Here is an 18,347-nt window from a genome sequence, read left to right as displayed (position 1 = left end):
GCATTTTAAAAGCCATTTTCCCTGCAAGAGCGGGGGTTAGCCGCCCTATGCACTACGCTGTAAAAAATCGAAATACAAGATCTAAGCTCATGGAAGAACGAACTGACAATGAGTAAAATATGCCACACATTAAATTATCTTCTCTCGAGGCGTAAAGCACGTAAATCTCTCCTCATACCCTTTGCCTTCCTGAAATCAAATAGCCTTACTCTACTATCCCGAAGTCTAACTCTTAACAGAATTGTTGCACACTGTATTATAGTGACTTGTCCTTCAAAGGACATTGTGACTTTGCTTCCAAGTAACTTTGATGTGGTGACAAGGGGGCGGAGTGAAGGAAGCAAAGAGTGGGTGGGGAGTGAAGGAAGGAAGGAGGAGGAGGAGGGCATGGGGTGGATGTACACGTAGTCGGGGGACGCCAAGCAGGGGTAGATGTGGGGGAGTCTGGAGTGGTTGTAGGGAAACCTGCGTGTGAATATGACATGGTTCAGGGTACTGACGTGAGGAAGTTTGCCATCATAGTCGTACACAGTGCAAAAGGGGTTGTTTTTAAGCATTCCAAGGGCGGAGAGCCGAAGACAGCCATTAGAATTGGGGTGGAAAAGATGATTAAAGGCAAGAAGAAAGACAGCGCTATATGATCAGAATAGTGGATGCAGGGGGAGAAGGGAGGGGTCGGGAGACGGGACGAGGAGAGAGTGGTCGGGAGACGGGACGAGGAGAGAGGGGTGGGGAGACGGGACGAGAAGAGAGGGGTCGGGAGACGGGACGAGAAGAGAGGGGTCGGGAGACGGGACGAGAAGAGATGGGTCGGGAAACAGGACGAGAAGAGAGGAGACTGCAACTGGAGCTGACGGCATCAGCCCACGGGTCCTAAAATCCTGTTCCTCCGCTCTTTCACTCCCTCTCTCTGTTCTCTTCACCCTCTCTTTTGCTCAAGGTCAACTGCCATCTGCTTGGAAATCAGCCAACATCACCGCTTTGCACAAAAAAGGTGCAAAAACAGATCCTTGCAACTACAGACCAATCAGCCTTCTCCCAATTATCAGCAAAGTCATGGAATCCATCATTGCTTCGGATATGAAATCTTTCCTCTTCTCCAATGGCTTGATCTCTGATCATCAATTTGGTTTCAGACCAGGTCACTCTACTCTGGACATGCTGCTTCTGCTGTCTCAACAATGGACGGAGGTCCTCAATGCCAAACAGGAAATTAGAGCTGTCTCCCTCGACATATCACGTGCCTTCGATACGGTCTGGCACCCCGCTCTGCTCACCAAACTCTCCTCCTTTGGTATCCATGGAAATCTCCACGCATGGCTGGCGGACTTCCTCTCTCGTCGTAGTCAACGTGTGGCCCTGAATGGGTTTCTCTCATCTCCTCTTCCTGTTCAGGCTGGAGTTCCCCAAGGCAGTGTTCTGGGCCCTGTGCTTTTTCTGGTCTTCATCAATGATCTCTTTTGATCATCAATCATCAATTGAAATACCAACTTTTGTCCTGGATGTCCTTGTGCTTTATACTTCTCCCTCCCCCCCACCCCCCTTCCCATGCCTCCTCCCCCCGGGCCCTCTCCCTTCCACACATCTCCCTGCTCTCGGATGTTGTGTGTGTGTGCTTCCCCTTTTCTCCCCATCTTGTCTTCCGCTCCTTCTTTTTGTGTATTTTGTTTGTCTGGTCGATTTGTTTGTGAAGTTAATGTTAGCTCTTTCACGAGCCTCGATTCAGTATACAAAAAAAAGAAAAGAAAAAAAAAGATGACTCGTACACCTGTGTCTCATTCACCATAATTTTCATATAGCGCTGCTTTTGTGCCTTTAATCATCTTTGCCATCCCAATCATTGGAATCCTTAAATACAACCCTTTTATAGTGTGTGCACGTCTACGATGACAAACTCCCTCATGTCAGTTCCCTCTCCCATGTCATCTTCACATCCAGGTTTCCCTACACCTGCTCCAGGCTCTCCCACCCCTGCTTGGCATCCCCCGATTACGTGTCCATCCACCCCATGGCCCTCGCTCTCCTTGCTTTCTTTCCACCCCACCCCTCCTTGTTTCCTCTACTCCCTGCATACTCTTTGCTTTCTTCACTTCCTGCATCATACTTGCTGCCCCTGCACCCCACCCACTCTTTACTTGCCCTGCATCTCAACCACTCTCTTCTCCTCCTGCGTCCCGCCCCCTCTCTTCTCGTCCCGTTTCCCAACCCCTCTCTTCTCGTCCCGTGTCCCGACCCCTCTCTTCTCGTTTCCCACCCCCTCTCTTCTCATCCCGTTTCCCAACCCCTCTCTTCTCGTCCCGTGTCCCGACCCCTCTCTTCTCGTCCCGTTTCCCAATTCCTCTCTTCTCGTCCCGTTTCCCAACCCCTCTCTTCTCGTACCGTTTCCCAACCCCTCTCTTCTCGTCCCGTTTCCCAACCCCTCTCTTCTCGTCACGTTTCCCGACCCCTCCTTTCTCGTCCCGTTTCCCGACTCCTCTCTTCTCGTCCCGTCTCCCGATCCCTCTCTCCTCGTCCCGTCTCCCGACCCCTCTCTTCTCGTCCTGTTTCCCGTCTCCTCTCTTCTCGTCCTGTTCCCAACCCCTCTCTTCTCGTCCCGTTTCCCGTCTCCTCTCTTCTCGTCCCGTCTCCTCTCTTCTCGTCCCCTCTCTTCTCGTCCCGTCTCCTCTCTTCTCGTCCCGTCTCCTCTCTTCTCGTCCCGTCTCCTCTCTTCTCGTCCCGTCTCCTCTCTTCTCGTCCCGTCTCCTCTCTTCTCGTCCCGTCTCCTCTCTTCTCGTCCCGTCTCCTCTCTTCTCGTCCCGTCTCCTCTCCTCTCCTCTCCTCTCTTCTCGTCCCGTCTCCTCTCCTCTCTTCTCGTCCCGTTTCCTCTCTTCTCGTCCCGTGTCCCGACCCCTCTCTTCTCGTCCCGTTTCCCGATTCCTCTCTTCTCGTCCCGTTTCCCAACCCCTCTCTTCTCGTCCCGTTTCCCAACCCCTCTCTTCTCGTCCCGTTTCCCAACCCCTCACTTCTCGTCCCGTTTCCCAACCCCTCTCTTCTCGTCACGTTTCCCGACCCCTCCTTTCCCGTCCCGTTTCCCGACTCCTCTCTTCTCGTCCCGTCTCCCGACCCCTCTCTCCTCGTCCCGTCTCCCGACCCCTCTCTTCTCGTCCTGTTTCCCGTCTCCTCTCTTCTCGTCCTGTTTCCCGACCCCTCTCTTCTCGTCCCGTTTCACGTCTCCTCTCTTTTTTTCTCTTTTTTCTTTTTTTTTTGTATACAGAGTCGAGGCTCGTGAAAGAGCTAACATTTATCAAACAAACAAATCAAACAAACAAGCAAACAAAGTATATAAAAAGGGGAGCGGTCGACAAGATGGGGAGAGAAGGGGAGGAAGCACACAAACACAACATTTGAGGGCAGGGACATCGGGAGATGTGTGGGAGGCAGAGGGCCTGGGGGGAGGCAGGATAGGTATAAAACGCAAGGACACCAAGGACTTCCAGGAAAGAAGACAAAAGTCACCTCAAAAAAGTGGATTTGGGGTGAAATTAGCGGGGGTAGAAAAGATCAAGGTTTTGGATGGGGGAAGATAAGAGATGGTGGTGAACAGCTGTTTTAAAGACTTGGAGGGTGGAGTGGGATTGAAGAGAGTGAGGGAGTTTGTTCCAGAGGCGGGAGAAAAGAGGAATGAAGGAGTGAAGGTGAGCAGAGAGTCTTGATTTTGGCAGTTTAACCAAAAGAGGGTTGCAGGCAGATCTTGTGCGACCTGTAGGAATATTTGCGGGACAGAGCCCAGAGAGAGCTGGGGGGGCAAGGCCAGAGAGGAGTCGGTAGAAGACGGAAAGACCACCAACCTGCCTGCGGTGAGTGAGTGAGAGGCCCTTGGAGTTAGCTTCATCGCGGGAGATTCCAATGATTCTGAATGCTTTGGTTTCAACAGCGTGAAGGCGAGCTAGATGTGAGGCAGGAGCACCAGCCCAGAGGGGAGAGCAGTATTCCATTGAGCTGCGGATGAAAGCCTTGTATGTGGTGAGGAGCTCAGGTGTGCCAAGGAAGGACTTCGCACGACGGAGGATGCCCAGTCGGCGACTGGCTTTGGAGGCCAGATTTGAAATGTGGTTTTTCCAGGAAAGATCATGGCAGATAGTGAGACCCAAAAGCTTGAGTGACAGAACTTCTTGGAGAGGATTATTCAGAAAGTGGATGGGAGGGTTGTCCAGTCGGTCTTTTCGGAGAGACATCGTAAGAGTGTGAGATTTGTCAGGATTGAAAGACATGTTCCACTTGTTTGCCCAGTCTGTGATTTTGTCAAGGTCTGCAGAGAGAGGGGTAAGATGGAGAGAGGGGTAAGAAGCAAGTTTGTGGGAATATTGAACATTTTTAAATTGCCATTTTAAAAGGTTGAAATTGATGGTGAGAATGGTGTGGAAGAAGAAGGAGTTATATTGCCATTGAAAAAAAATCTGCATTAAACAGGAGGTATAAGGAAGGAATTAATTAAAGTGAAGGTATATAATGGGACAGAGATAATTGGAAATGTGTCGTCGGTATGGGAAACAAACATAGAACATAAAAGTTTGCACTTCACACAGAACATAAAATAAATGGCAGCACAGACGAAAGATTACTTAGACTTTTAGAAGCAGATTTCTCACAAGATCAAGAGAAATGACCACAAGCAGGTAACTGGAAACGGAAGTCGAAGGAAACTTGAAGTTTTATTAATCATGATCATTTGACAGTTATAAGCGATAATGTGAGAAGAGATCACAAAACGTCACGGTCTCCACTGCTGAACTCGACGCATTTGTCTCCGGTGGGTATAAACAACAAACAAACCGACGGTGCATGTACAACTGACGCAAACAGACGGAAACGACACCACCATAGCTACTCCTGCACATTCGTGACGAGGTCGGTAGAGACAGGAGGATGATCGTTCTTCATGTGACATGTCAGGATCATACGTGTCTTGTACTTCTTTCCGCAGTGGCATATGAAGGGTTTCAGGGCAGGCGTGTGCACACGGTGGCCGTTTTGTGCATGATATTTAATCCCATTCATGTTCTAGAAATAAAAACAAATCATGGAAACAGGGTTTAAAATCAAATTGCGATGTTTGATTGAACGCTTTTAAAACCTCGATAATTCTTGGTGTGCGAAATTAACGCGCAATTAATGAAATCACGATAATTTCATTCTGGACGCCATGTCTGAGTTTCGATTTACGTGCTCGCGGAATGCACAGAGCCCTTGTCAGAATTGTGTCTTTCTTTACCCGATTACACTGGTCTGTGTCATTTCTGAGGTCAAGTTTTTTTTAACCTATTTTATAATTTATGCATGCTTAATTCAAAAATGTAACTCATTTGGCTCAATCAGGTCAGGTTTTTATGCCATCTCAATTAAAAAAAAATAGATAATTCGAAAATAATCGTTATGAAATTAGCAAGTTTATTTTTTATAAAACAGACTTACATTTTAGGCAAGTGTTAGCCAAGCACTATATAATAAACAGACAACTTATTTCTAATTAAGATTGTCATTGCTGTTTTTCAGCATGCATAGAATGTGCAAGAATGACCCAAACAGGTTCTGCTATATCTGTATGACGTCACTATGTCAGACCAGCAGTCAAACATCACACATTTTTTGAGGAAGAGCTATCACGACTACTTTGGAGTTAAACTTGGTGACCATGACAAAGCCTTTGCCACTCACATATGCTGCAAAACGTGCGTTGAAAGTCTGCGGTGCTGGAGCCACAAGAAGCTAGAGTGTGTCTACCTTTTGGTGTCCCAATGGTGTGGAAGGAAGAAAGAGATCATACCACTGACTGTTATTTCTGTATGACAAACCTACAAGATAAGTTAGTATGAACTTAGTATGGTTTTCATTTTATACTTACAAAAATATGCCTGACAATATATGAGATATGTCTTTATATTATCTCCATCTCTCTTTATCTGTTTCCTTTTAGGCATAATACGAAAAAATAAGCAACACGTAAAGTATCCAGACGTGCCACCTGCCATAAAGCCAGTGCCCTCATGGACCAGAAATTCCAATTCCAACACCACCCGACAACTTTGATTCGTCGTCTGACTCAGATGAAGAAATGGATGGCGGTTGACAAAAGATTTGTGCTTGTCCAAAGAATCTGCTCAGTTGCTAGGGTCACGTCTTCACGAAAATCGTTTGTTAACTTCAGAAACAACATTCTTCTGGTATCGCAGCCGCGAAGAAGAGTTTCGAGAATATTTCACGATGGACGAAGAAGCTTCGCTGGTTTACTGTAACAAAGTCAACGGCCTCATTGCAGCTTTGGGTTTAGCGTATGACCCTACATAATGGCGGCTCTTCATGGACTCCTCAAGCAGAAGCTTGAAAGCAGTACCACTCCACAATGGTAACAAGGTCGCGTCTGTTCCGGTGGGTCACTCGGTGCAGATGACTGAAAGATATAGTAACATGGAGCTTTTGCTAACTGCTTTGAAGTACAAACATCACAATTGGATGATATGCGGAGACCTAAAGGTATGTTGGTGTTAACCTAGGTACTTTTTAAAAGTAAAATCTAAGTAAGAAAAAGTGAAGTATTTTAAATAATTTCCAATAATTTTTAATATTTGTATTTTTGGTAGCGATGTGATACCATACTCAGTATTGACACCAGTAGTAGTTAATAAACTTCTTTTTTTATATGTTATAACCCTAGTGCTGGGTCTACAAGGCGGCTACACCAAATACCCCTGTTTTCTCTGTCTGTGGGACAGCCGAGCAGACAAGCAACACTACGTACAACGCGACTGGCCAGCAAGACCTGGCCTGGAACCAGGTTCGCACAACGTTCTGTCACACGTTCTCGTGAATCCGCAGAAGATTCTACTTCCGCCGCTGCACATCAAGCTCAGACTAATGAAGAATTTCGTCAGAGCACTCAACAAAGAAGGCCGAGCTTTCGCTTTCCTGAATCAGACATTTCCACGCGTCAGCGTGGGCAAACTGAAAGCAGGTATTTTTGACGGGCCCCAGATCAGGGAGCTAATGAAAGATGCTCAATTCGACGAAAGTCTGGAGGACAATGAGATCAATGCCTGGCTCACTTTCAAGTCCATTGTCACGAATTTTCTGGGCAACCACCGAAGTCCAGAGTACGAACGTGTTGTCGAGGAGCTCCTGCAGAGCTTCCAGGCTCTTGGTGCACGCATGTCCATAAAGATGCATTTTCTCAGCTCGCATTTAGACTACTTTCCGGACAACCACGGTGATGTCAGCGAGGAGCAAGGAGAGCGCTTCCACCAGGATATTCGAGTGATGGAAGAGAGGTATCAGGGCCGTTGGGATGTGAACATGCTTGCGGACTACTGCTGGTGCCTCAAGAAAGACGTTCCAGCTGTGGAACACAGACTAAAGTCTTGGAGAAAGCCCTTTCTTCCACATTAACTGTACTCGTGTACCATTTTTTATATACTTTGTACATTTTCTGTCAATTTGTCTTTTAAAAAAATTTACTTGCTAATTTCACGATTATTTTCGAATTATCTATTTTTTTTTAATTGAGATAGCATAGAAACCTGACCTGATTGAGCAAAATGAGTTACAATTTTGAATTCAGCATGCAAAAATGATAAACGAACAACTAAAAAAACCTTCACCGCAGGAAAAAAAATTTCAAACGCAGACCAGTGTTGTTGAAACATGACACGAATGTTGAAGTTCACCACACATGCCCCACGAGACCAAAACATTTTAAACTAGAACGGCACTCAGTAGAGGGCATACCTCCGCCTGGTTGGCCAAATCACTCAATGGTGAAGAATCACTTTAAAAATTGAATAATTATCATATCCGAATCCATATTCAGATCTTCACCAAAATCGAATCGATTCTTCCTCGTCACAAACACAACCTGTCCACCAAGTTTCGTCCAAATCCATCCACAACCTTTTGAGATATCCCGCAATGTATAGTTTTTGGCCCTATGTCCCAATGGTGAAGAATCACTTAAAAAATTCTAGTAGCCGGATCCGAACCCAAAATCTAATCATTTCGTCCTTGTGACATACGCTACATCTCTGCCAAATTTCGTCCGAATCCATCCACAACTTGAGACATTTTGTTCACAAACAAGCGGACAGATAAACAGACAGGGGTGAAAACATAACCTCCATCCACCGTTGGTGGCGGAGGTAATAAATTCCCTTCTCGGTCTCGATAATTTTGCACATTTACTTACATTCTGAAATACCACATATCTGTAACAAAAAATACCAAGGTAAGAAATCTTTAAACTCAAGATTGTGAAAGGGAAGATTTCTTCCCAACTCTCACTCCATAACCCCAACACCTAACTCAACCCTCCTTACGAACTATCCAGGTTTAACCCTTTTTTTCTCACTCTTGTCAATATGCTTCCCCCGACCACTCTTGCCAATCTGCCTGTACTTTGGACCAGGTCTATGAGGAATGTAGTCCTCATCGACCTTGTCCTAATACAGACACTTTGGACCAGGTCCTGTCCGAATGTGTTGTACTCTCATGGCCTTTGTGCTGAACGGTATGTTCAGCTGGTCTGGTCCTTTGATTTAAAACATTCGTTTGAAGCGGAAGGAAAAGGGTGCAGGAAAAGTATAGACCGTGGACAAATTTGTGGGACCTTCTCGCATTTGTGATTCCAATTTGAGACGATAGGGTATTATTTGGACGTTTCCTTTATTATTTAAAAAACAGACATGTGACCTCTTGTATAACACAATCACCTGTTCATAATATTTCACAGTACCTTTCCCATGTAGGTTCAATAAATGCATCCCCAATGAAACCTTCCTAATATCTCCTCTTATTTTAAGTTAATTTCCGTGTTTTTTTCATCACTTTGGTTAAATATATATCGTGAGGATGATCTCTTACCTTGTATCGCTTATCACAGCCTGGCAATGTGCAGGCATATGGCCTCTCATCCTGATAATTGATGCATATCCGCTTCAAAATGGCCTCCGCGCTCATGGTGCTCTTCATGGTCCATGATTCATCGCTATCTGACTCCTCCCGATCATCTTCCACATCGTCAACTTTACTTGCTGCTTCACAAAGGCACAACAACGCAGATGCACAAATAAACCATAAAGTTACTGTGGTGGTAAAATGTTAAAGGTCATGATGATAAGCACGTGAAGGGTGGGGAAATAAAAAACTGGGCCTTATGGCACTGGGTCTCGCTTGGGCCTCAACAAGCAAACATCGGAATACAAAATCTTCGATCCCAAAAGACCCACTAGATTCATACATCTTCAACACGGTACTTATAGGAGGTTAATCATATATCTTACAAACATCGAGCAGTTAATCATCGAGCAGTTACCAATGTCTTCTTTGACCTTTCGACACCACAATTAGCGACCTGAAATATGAAAAGGGAATGGCTCGAACAAACTTGCAAATGACAAGTACAACAAAAGAACCCTCAGTCTGCACAGGCGCGTGATGAAGTTATCAAATGATTGAAAACAAAATCGAATACAGAGGTTACTTCCTTAAATTAATTAGGATTCTCAAACCCGACGAAAATTTGGGGCAAATGATCCACCGAAATCCCAAATCTCAAATGGTAGTGAATGTGAGGCCCTCACCCGACACAGTGTTGGCAAAGAGAGGGGGTGCTGGTGTATCCGGAGGGATGACCACAGACGTTTGACTGACATCGTTTTGTGATTTCCTCTTGACCTCACTTTGAGTTGCCTTCACCTGGATGGGTTTCTTCGTCGGCTCCTGGTGTCGTGCCGTATCCAAATTGAACCTGAAACATGTCATCTTTGTGCGATATCCACTTGGCAAAAGGAAACGTTTAATATTCTCGAGCATTTCGGGGTGGAGAGGATTGCCTGGAATTTGGCAACCATTGAGAGGAGGAAATTCCTTAAGCGAAACGACGTCACAAAGATGGTGTTTACCATTACCCAGAGTGCCCTGGTACGTTATATTACCCAGCGCTCAGCTGCATGTTATCCCATGTATTTTGTTTGTGATTGGTGTTGCAGGTTTTCTGTGAGATTTAATACATGTGAAACAAGAACAGCACTCTTCGACATTGACCGATATGCCTTCGCCCACATTGCTGCATCATCACACATACTTGTGCCAAGTTTGATTTAAATCCCTACAGCTGTTCTCAAGTACTGCAAAGCATTTTTACCTGACATGACATCTGACCTATTGACCACATAATCTAATTAATTAATCTTTACACCATTATACATACTTATACCAAGTTTTACTTGGATCCCTTGAGCCGTTCTTAAGTTAATGCGGAAACGAAACGTCATCAGCTTCATCAGCGGAGGCATAAAAAACAAAAACGTTCAAATTTATTCATTCACTCACTCCTTCATTCGTTCATTTTGACACTGTAGCCACTACCTCTGCCCCAGCATTGGCATTCACAACTACCTGCATATGTAGCTCAAAAGAATGCACTTGGGTTTCTGCTTCTCCAGAATTTCCACTGCTTCAGGGTCCGAGTCTGGGACACAAGATAGCAAAGACTAAACAAGAATATTCCATCACGTGACAACACAAGTAAACCATTACAACTCCTTTCATCAGAACAATCAAAATAATGACCAATTACTGCACTGTAGTTACAATTGCAAAGCACATAGCGAAAGAGGTGTGATGTGATGGGGGTGAGTTGCTTGAAGGATGAAGTGGGACAAATCGTTGTGGACCCAGATGGAATTAAAGTTAGATGGAAAAGATATATGGAAATGCTGTTGAATACAGAGAATGAATGCGATGGCAACATAGAGAGTAACCTAATTTTAGGACCGGGAGAGAAGATAACTGATAGGGAAGTTGAGGAAGCGATAAAAGCAATGAAGAGTAGAAAAGCTGGAGGACCGACGGGAGTTGTGGGAGATATGTCGAAGGCAGCAGGAAGTTGGGGTGTGAAGAGAATGACAGAGATCTGTAATCTGGTGGTGAAAGAAGGCCGCATTCCAGTGGATTTGGAACTGAGTACCCTCGTCCCTCTATACAAGGGGAAAGGTGACCCTCTGGAGTGTGGCTCGTACCGAGCGATAAAGTTATTGGAGCATGGAATGAAGGTATTGGAAAGGGTGTTGGAGAGGAGGATAAGGAAGAAAGTGAAGATTGACGAAATGCAGTTTGGATTTATGCCAGGAAGAGGAACGACAGACGCGCTTTTTATTGTGAGGCAGTTGCAGGAGAAGTACATGGAGAAGAGGAAGAAGTTGTTTCTTGGGTTTGTTGATCTGGAGAACGCATTCGATAGGGTTCCACGTGAAGTCTCTCTGACTCTCTTGAAAATCCTCTCTATCTCTTTGCTGACGACTCTACTCTCTGTCGCTCCATTCCTCATCCCTCAGATCGGCAGTCTGCAGCCTCCTCACTCTCTGCAGACCTGGACAAAATCACAGACTGGTCAAACAAGTGGAACATGTCTTTCAATCCTGACAAATCTCACACTCTTACAATGTCTCTCCGAAAGGACCGACTGGACAACCCTCCCATCTACTTTCTCAACAATCCTCTCCAAGAAGTTCTGTCGCTCAAGCTTTTGGGTCTCACTATCTGCCATGATCTTTCTTGGGAAAACCACATTTCCAAGCTGGCCTCCAAAGCCAGTCGCCGACTGGGCATCCTCCGTCGTGCGAAGTCCTTCCTTGGCACACCTGAGCTCCTCACCACATACAAGGCTTTCATCCGCAGCTCAATGGAATACTGTTCCCCCCTCTGGGCTGGTGCTCCTGCCTCACACCTTGCTCGGCTTCACGCTGTTGAGGCCAAAGCTTTCAGAATCATTGGAATCTCCTGCGATGTAGTCAACACCGAGGGCCTTTCACTCACTCACCGCAGGCAGGTTGGTGGTCTTTCTGTCTTCTACCGACTCCTCTCCGGCCTTGCTCCCCCAACTCTCTCTGTGCTCTGTCCCCCCAATATTCCTTCAGGTCGCACAAGATCTGCCTGCAACCCTCTTATGGTTAAACTGCCAAAGTCTAGGCTCTCTGCTCACCTTCACTCTTTCATTCCCCTTTTCTCCCGCCTCTGGAACAAACTCCCCCACTCCCTTCAATCCCACTCCTCCCTCCAGGTTTTTAAAACAGCTGTTCACCACCATCTCTTATCTTCCCCCATCGAAAACCTTGATCTTTTCTACCCCCGGTAATTCACCCCAGAGTCCTTGCAGTGTTCATATGTTTTATTCCTCTCCCACCTCCCCCCAAGTCCTCCCGATGTCCCTGCTCTCAAATGTTGTGTTTGTGTCCTTCCCCCTCTTCTCCCACTCTTTTGTGTCCTTCCCCCTCTCTCCCCATCTTGTCTGCCGCTCCCCTTGTTTTTTGTGTTTTGTGTGTCGGTTTGTCTTTTTGTGTGATTAATGTTAGCTCTTTCATGAGCCTCGATCTTGTATACAAAAAAAAAAAAAGAAAAAAAAAAGTATTGACATGGGCATTGAGGAAGTTAGGAGTGGAGGAATGGTTGATCAGAGTAGTGTTGGCAATGTACAAAAGAGCGCGCACAGCTGTAAGGACGAAGGACGGAAACAGTGGTGAGTTTGAGGTGAAGGTGGGAGTGCATCAGGGGTCGGTACTAAGTCCACTCCTATTTGTGGCTGTGATGGAGGTGCTGGCTCAGAACGTAAAGGATGGTTTACCGTGGGAGTTGTTGTATGCAGATGATCTGGTGTTGATTGCGGAAAGTATGGATGGACTGAAGGAAAAGATGAACAAGTGGAAGGAATGTATGGAGACAAAAGGTCTGAAGGTGAATATCGGAAAGACGAAGGTGATGGCAAGTGGTAAAGCATGTGGTGAGGTGGAAAGAACTGGGAAGTGGCCGTGTGCTGTGTGCAGGAAGGGTGTCGGAGTGAACTCCATTCAATGTACAATGTGCGCTGAGTGGGTTCATCAAAAATGTAGTGGTGTGAGAGGGTCAATAACCAGTGTGGCAGCTACATTCAAATGTAAGGTGTGCACAGAGGGAGCTGCAGATGGAGGAAATGTTGAGTTGTAACTTGGAGACGGCGTGAAGCTGCAAGATGTGAAAACATTTTGCTACCTCGGAGACGTGCTGAATGGAGAAGGTGGATCAGACTTGGCAACGGTTGCTCGAGTGAGATGTGCATGGAAGAAGTTTCGAGAACCGAATGGCGTGCTGATGAGGAGGGGAGTGTCGTTGAAGCTGAAGGGAAAGGTGGATGCTGCATGTGTGAGAAGTGTTATGATTTATGGGAGCGAGACATGGGTAATGAATGTAGAGCAGCAACGAAGGCTGGAAAGGGTGGAAATGCGAATGGTTCGGTGGATGTGCGGAGTATCGTTGAGAGAGAGGAAGACAAATGATGAATTGCGAAAGATGATGGGAATAGAGCCTGTGATTGATGCTGTGAAGAGGAACAGTTTGAGATGGTTTGGTCATGTGTTGAGGAAGGATGAAAGTGACTGGTTGAGAAGAGTGATGGAAATGAATGTAGAAGGAAGTAGAGGACGGGGAAGACCGAGAAAGACTTGGCTAAAGATGGTGGAAGAAGAAATGCGGGCAAGGGGGTTAACAAGGGGAGATGCAGAAAATAGGGCAAAATGGAGAAGATTGTCATGGGGACCGCAAGGCTAACCCTTGCTCTAGCATGGAAAATGACCTTAAAATGCATGTTGTTGTTGTTGTTGTTGTACTGTACTGTAGTTACAAAAAGGAAGTCGGACATTAACAATACACAATAATATGAATGAATGATCGTTTTAGGGCCATTTTCCCTGCTAGAGCGGCGGTTAGCCTTGCGGACCCCATGACAATCATGGTTCCCTGTTTGAGGTAATGTTTTATGGCCGGATGCCCTTCCTGACGCCAACCCTTGGTCGCTTCTTACGATGCGCAGGGATACGGTGTACCTATTCTAAACCGGGGTACACACCGGGATCATTCATCCCAGCAAGCTATTACTCAATTTGCCGACCTCGGAAGGATGACAGGCTGAGTCAACCCCCCTGGCGTTAATTCAGCGATCGCCCGGGATTCGAACCAAGGATCCTAGGATCCCAAGCCGGCACACTAACCGCGAAGCCAACACCAGGCATACACAATACACATATACCATACACATTAACAATACACACACACACACATTTATATAAACAGATACATAAGAGTGGCCACAAAGTCCCTATGCATGCAGTTGGAATTTATCTGTGTGCTCCCCTCCATTCTCCGCACAAATTTGAATTTTTCTCCATGTTCTTCCGGACATCTTCTTCCATGTTGTTGTGGAGGTCATAAAAGCAGCCCCTGACAGCCGTTTTGAAGTGTTCAACTGTTGTTAGGCAGAGATGATAAATTTCCTCTTTCACAATGCCCCAAAGCCAGTTGTCACATGTTGTTAAGTCCTGACTTTGAGGAGGCCACACTATCTCAGATCCACCATCCACTAAATTTGTCGTCGAGATATTCTCCAACTGCGACAGCATAATGTGCTCATGCACCATCTTGTTGCAGGATAGCTGTTGCCTCGAGACCTCTCTCTCACGCAGTTGTGGAGCAAACCACGTCTGAAGCATGTTCAAATAAGCAGTGTGACTGACACTTGTATCGAAAAAATAGGGGCCTATCAAGTGATCTTCTGAAATTGCTGCCCACATCATGACATGAGGAGGATGCTGTTCAATTACCTCATAAAAATGAGGATTTTCTTTGCACCAAAAATAAACATTCCTGGATCGATTGCTGAGGTAACTTGAAAACTCATCCGAAAAAAATATGCTTCCTCTTGATTTAATGGTGGGAAATTGCTGCAGAAGAACCTTGCTCTAAATGAAGATCTAATCAGTTCATCTTTTCATCATAATATATACTTATACCAGGTTTGGTCAAAAGCCCATCACTAGCTCACACGTTAACGCAGCAACAGAATTTTTACAGAACGGGATCTCAGACCTTTGACCTCTTGACCACCAGGCAGTGAACCCCCGGTGACACCCATACTCAATAAACATGAGAGCTTTGATTGTCTCATCTTTGATGTCTGCTGTGGGAGCCAAATTCAAGGTGATCTTAGGGGACGTAAACTTGATTTTGCTAATAGTTGAGTGTGTCGATATCGACCTATTTCTGAGTCGATCATCGATAAATTTAGCACAAGCAGCGCTGCCCTCATTGATACAGCACAACAACTTGTCTACGTTTACGTTGGTCACAATTTCTCCAGTGAGAACATTCTTCAGCGCTACCTGGTCTTGAAGAGGACTGCATACCTTCAGGAGATACTCCTCTATGTCTTGCACCATCCCAACTATCTTAGTTGCAGCACTCGGGTTGAAGTCGTGGTGAAGTGAGAGTTCTCCTTCGACATCATCCTTCATCTTCAGGAGGTCAACGTACTGGTCTTTTTTATGCTTGATGATTCCCCACAGAGCTACTGCTTCCTTCTTCCTGGTGACCCCAATTATCCCCCCACTCACTTTGGCAGGCCGGTTGTAGCACTGCTCTAGCGCCTGGTCAAAGGGCACTCCACTACCTTTCTTGGTGGTGTTCACGACAAATCCACCGTTCATGTAGGAGTCGTAGAGGAGTGGGAACTTATCTTTCAGTTGATAGCAGTCCTGCAGGAATAGTGGTGCTCATCGACAGTAGTTTGTTCTCCCAAAAAAGAAGAACAGTGACGTTGCCCTCTCCATAGCACTGAGGTAGAGAATCCAGTCTCCAGAGCACAGAGAATTGGTCAGATCCCTGACTATTGGGAACAGGTCGGAATCGTATGTGTTCCAGTAATCAAAGGACTGGGACAGCGATGCTCTTTCCTTAAGGTAGACTTGAAAGGCTGCTTTGATGGTGTCAGCGCGCTCCTTTGTGGTGTTGTATTATTCGCCCGTGAGCTCTTTGGAATTACAGTTGACCTGCACTGCCTCTAGTTCTGTTCGTCTCTCAGGGTATTATCTCTCAGGGCTTAGACATGTATGCACATAATTAGGAGAGGATAACTCAACTGTTATAAATATATGGCAATTCCAGTATGTAGGTAGTTGTATGGTAATAAGTTGACCTAACGGTTTTTAGCCATTTTCTCGTAAAATATCAAATTAGAAATTTTACACTCTTCCATGATCCCCATAAACATGGCCATTCTGAACATTTTGAGCACCTCAGAAAATCTGTAGCTCCAACGGTTTCGAAGATACAGCTATGTCGGAAGTAGCACTTCTGATGAAAAAGGGCGTGGTCATTTTTAAAAGGGCGTGGTCATTTTCGGGCTTTTCGTCCCGGATAGAGATTTTGGCACACGTCCCAAGTTGTTCCTTGGGGTCATATTAGCCTATAACAGTTGAGTTATCCTCTCCTAAATTATGTGCATACATGTCTAAGCCAGGTCCTCGACTAACTCTCTGAGCCCTTCTACCCCATGGCCCACACACTCGCTCGTTCAGGCGAACATTTTTTCAATTTCGTTCCAGGGGGATCCCAGGGTGGTTACCTCAAATCAGCAGAGGTCTGAACTACAACCTAAAAAGATGACCATCAGCCCACTAGGGGGGGGGGAGGGGCGGGGCCTATTTTATTCTTCATACACTTGCTCTGCATCATCCCCAACCACACAATGAATGGTTACCATGACAAGCACCTTCACTGCATCCTCTTCATTGTACATCAATAATTATTACATCACCCACCACCTTAACCAGTCACCGCAACCAAACCTCACCACCAAAACTCCTCTATCATCATCATCATCATAATCATATCATCCTCCTCCTCCATTAATAGAATCATCTTCTTGCTCCACAACATGACCATGATCGGCGTGCACGTTTAACATAACAGCGTTACCGATGTGAGTTTCCTCGATGTGCTCGATCAGTTCTTTTGTGGTGGGGAACGTGAGTCCACAATCCTTGAAACGACAGGTCTTTGAGAAGAAATAGGTCTTGGGGAATCCCGACATCGCTCCAAGCGCAAAAAACCGCGGGAGGGACGTGAGAGGAACAACGAGAATGTTCTAGAAACAGAATATGAAGGGGAGGAAGATGGGGCATGAAATGAGCGACCAAGATGTAAGAATGACGGAAGAAGAAGAGGGAGTTAACGGGACGTAAATGGGGGAATTAGTGAATAATAGAAAATGAGGAAAAAGCGGACTGAGAACGAAAAGACGGCAAGATAGTTAGATAATGACAAAAGATCTGAGGAAATGATAAGGAATAAATAAGTGGGGGTAGATCGTAGGGAATATTAAAGGTTGGAGAAGGCCAGGCCAAGGCTTTGCAGACGAGTGTGAGGAAAAAGGGCGGAGCCAGCGGTGAGCGGTCGCGATTTGCGGTGGGAGGAGTTAAAAGTTGAAAGATTAAAGGAGGATGGAATCGATTTTTGTTCAAAATATTCGTAAAATATCACATCAGAACGCCATTAACATTCAATGGTTAAAAAAACTCGGCGTTCTCCTCAGCCCCACGCAAAGGGAAGTAACGCATGCAGCCACCTGGTTTCCGTGGTCACGACACAGACCGCCATTTTGGAAAAGGCGCGAAACCAACAAAAGAAGAGACAAAAACGATCATTGGTTTGTCTGACAAAGTCAGTAGTGATCGATATCAGGACATAGATATTTTTGGAGTGGGAGTTCTAATGCCATTTATACATCAGTTGTGTGGAACCGGAAGTGCTTGCTCGCGTTTTGGAGCATGGCGGGGAGTTCCGGCCAAGGGGCCAGGCGCAGGCGGTGTGTGGTCGGGGTTGTCGACATGAACATGATTCCGGGTGCTGCAATAAATTATTGTTCTCTAATCTCTTTGACATCGCCTCGTGATCTATTCTACATCAGAACTTTACAGGAGGGTGGGACATGAATTGTGATCTTGAAAGTTGAGTTCTGAAGAACGTGCGATCTTTAACGTCCACCAACTAATGCCGGAACATGGGACACCCAGTTTAACGTCCATTAGAGGGACGACACACGTTGATGAATCACCCCGACTGCGAATCAACGCCATGACAGTTTGGATGGAGCTGGGTCGGGATTCGAAACCAGGCTGGACAGCTCGTAGGCGAGCGTGCAGACTTCGTCCATCCTTCGGCGTCATGCGTCATGGCGTTTATTGTGTGCACACGGAGGTCGGGCTAAAGGAAACACTTCGACTTGTCGTCGATCTACATACTAAAAGAAAGTTTTTGTTTGTTTGTCTGCGCGCGCTAATTTGCTGAACGGTGAAAGATAGGAGGAAACCCCTGACACAAAAATGTCGGGACGGGCCCCGGGACGGTTATAGGCTAGGTGGCGAGGCCGATCGAGGCCGCTTCGGCCGGGCTGGGCCCATTTCACAATTAAAAGCTGAGCTGAATCATAGTACCGGTAGTCAATCTTCTACAGCCGC

General features: G+C 46.0%; 1 protein-coding gene across 1 annotated transcript; it reads right to left on the bottom strand.

Moving 5' to 3' along the window:
* Nucleotides 1–4,678: 4,678 nt before the first annotated feature.
* On the bottom strand, nt 4,679–17,208 carry LOC137424456 (juxtaposed with another zinc finger protein 1-like). The gene is made up of 5 exons (XM_068111924.2): nt 16,807–17,208; nt 10,423–10,495; nt 9,606–9,772; nt 8,887–9,056; nt 4,679–5,040 (listed from the first exon to the last, which is right to left on the bottom strand). Exons 1-5 carry the CDS (start codon nt 16,919–16,921, stop codon nt 4,864–4,866), a joined length of 702 nt encoding a protein of 233 aa, XP_067968025.2. The 5' UTR covers nt 16,922–17,208; the 3' UTR covers nt 4,679–4,863.
* Nucleotides 17,209–18,347: the final 1,139 nt, after the last annotated feature.

This window comes from Myxine glutinosa, chromosome 4 (genome assembly GCF_964187855.1).
Source record: "Myxine glutinosa chromosome 4, kmMyxGlut1.1, whole genome shotgun sequence".
In the NCBI taxonomy this organism is placed as follows: Eukaryota; Metazoa; Chordata; class Myxini; order Myxiniformes; family Myxinidae; genus Myxine; species Myxine glutinosa.
This window is presented reverse-complemented; position numbering and strand designations above follow the sequence as displayed.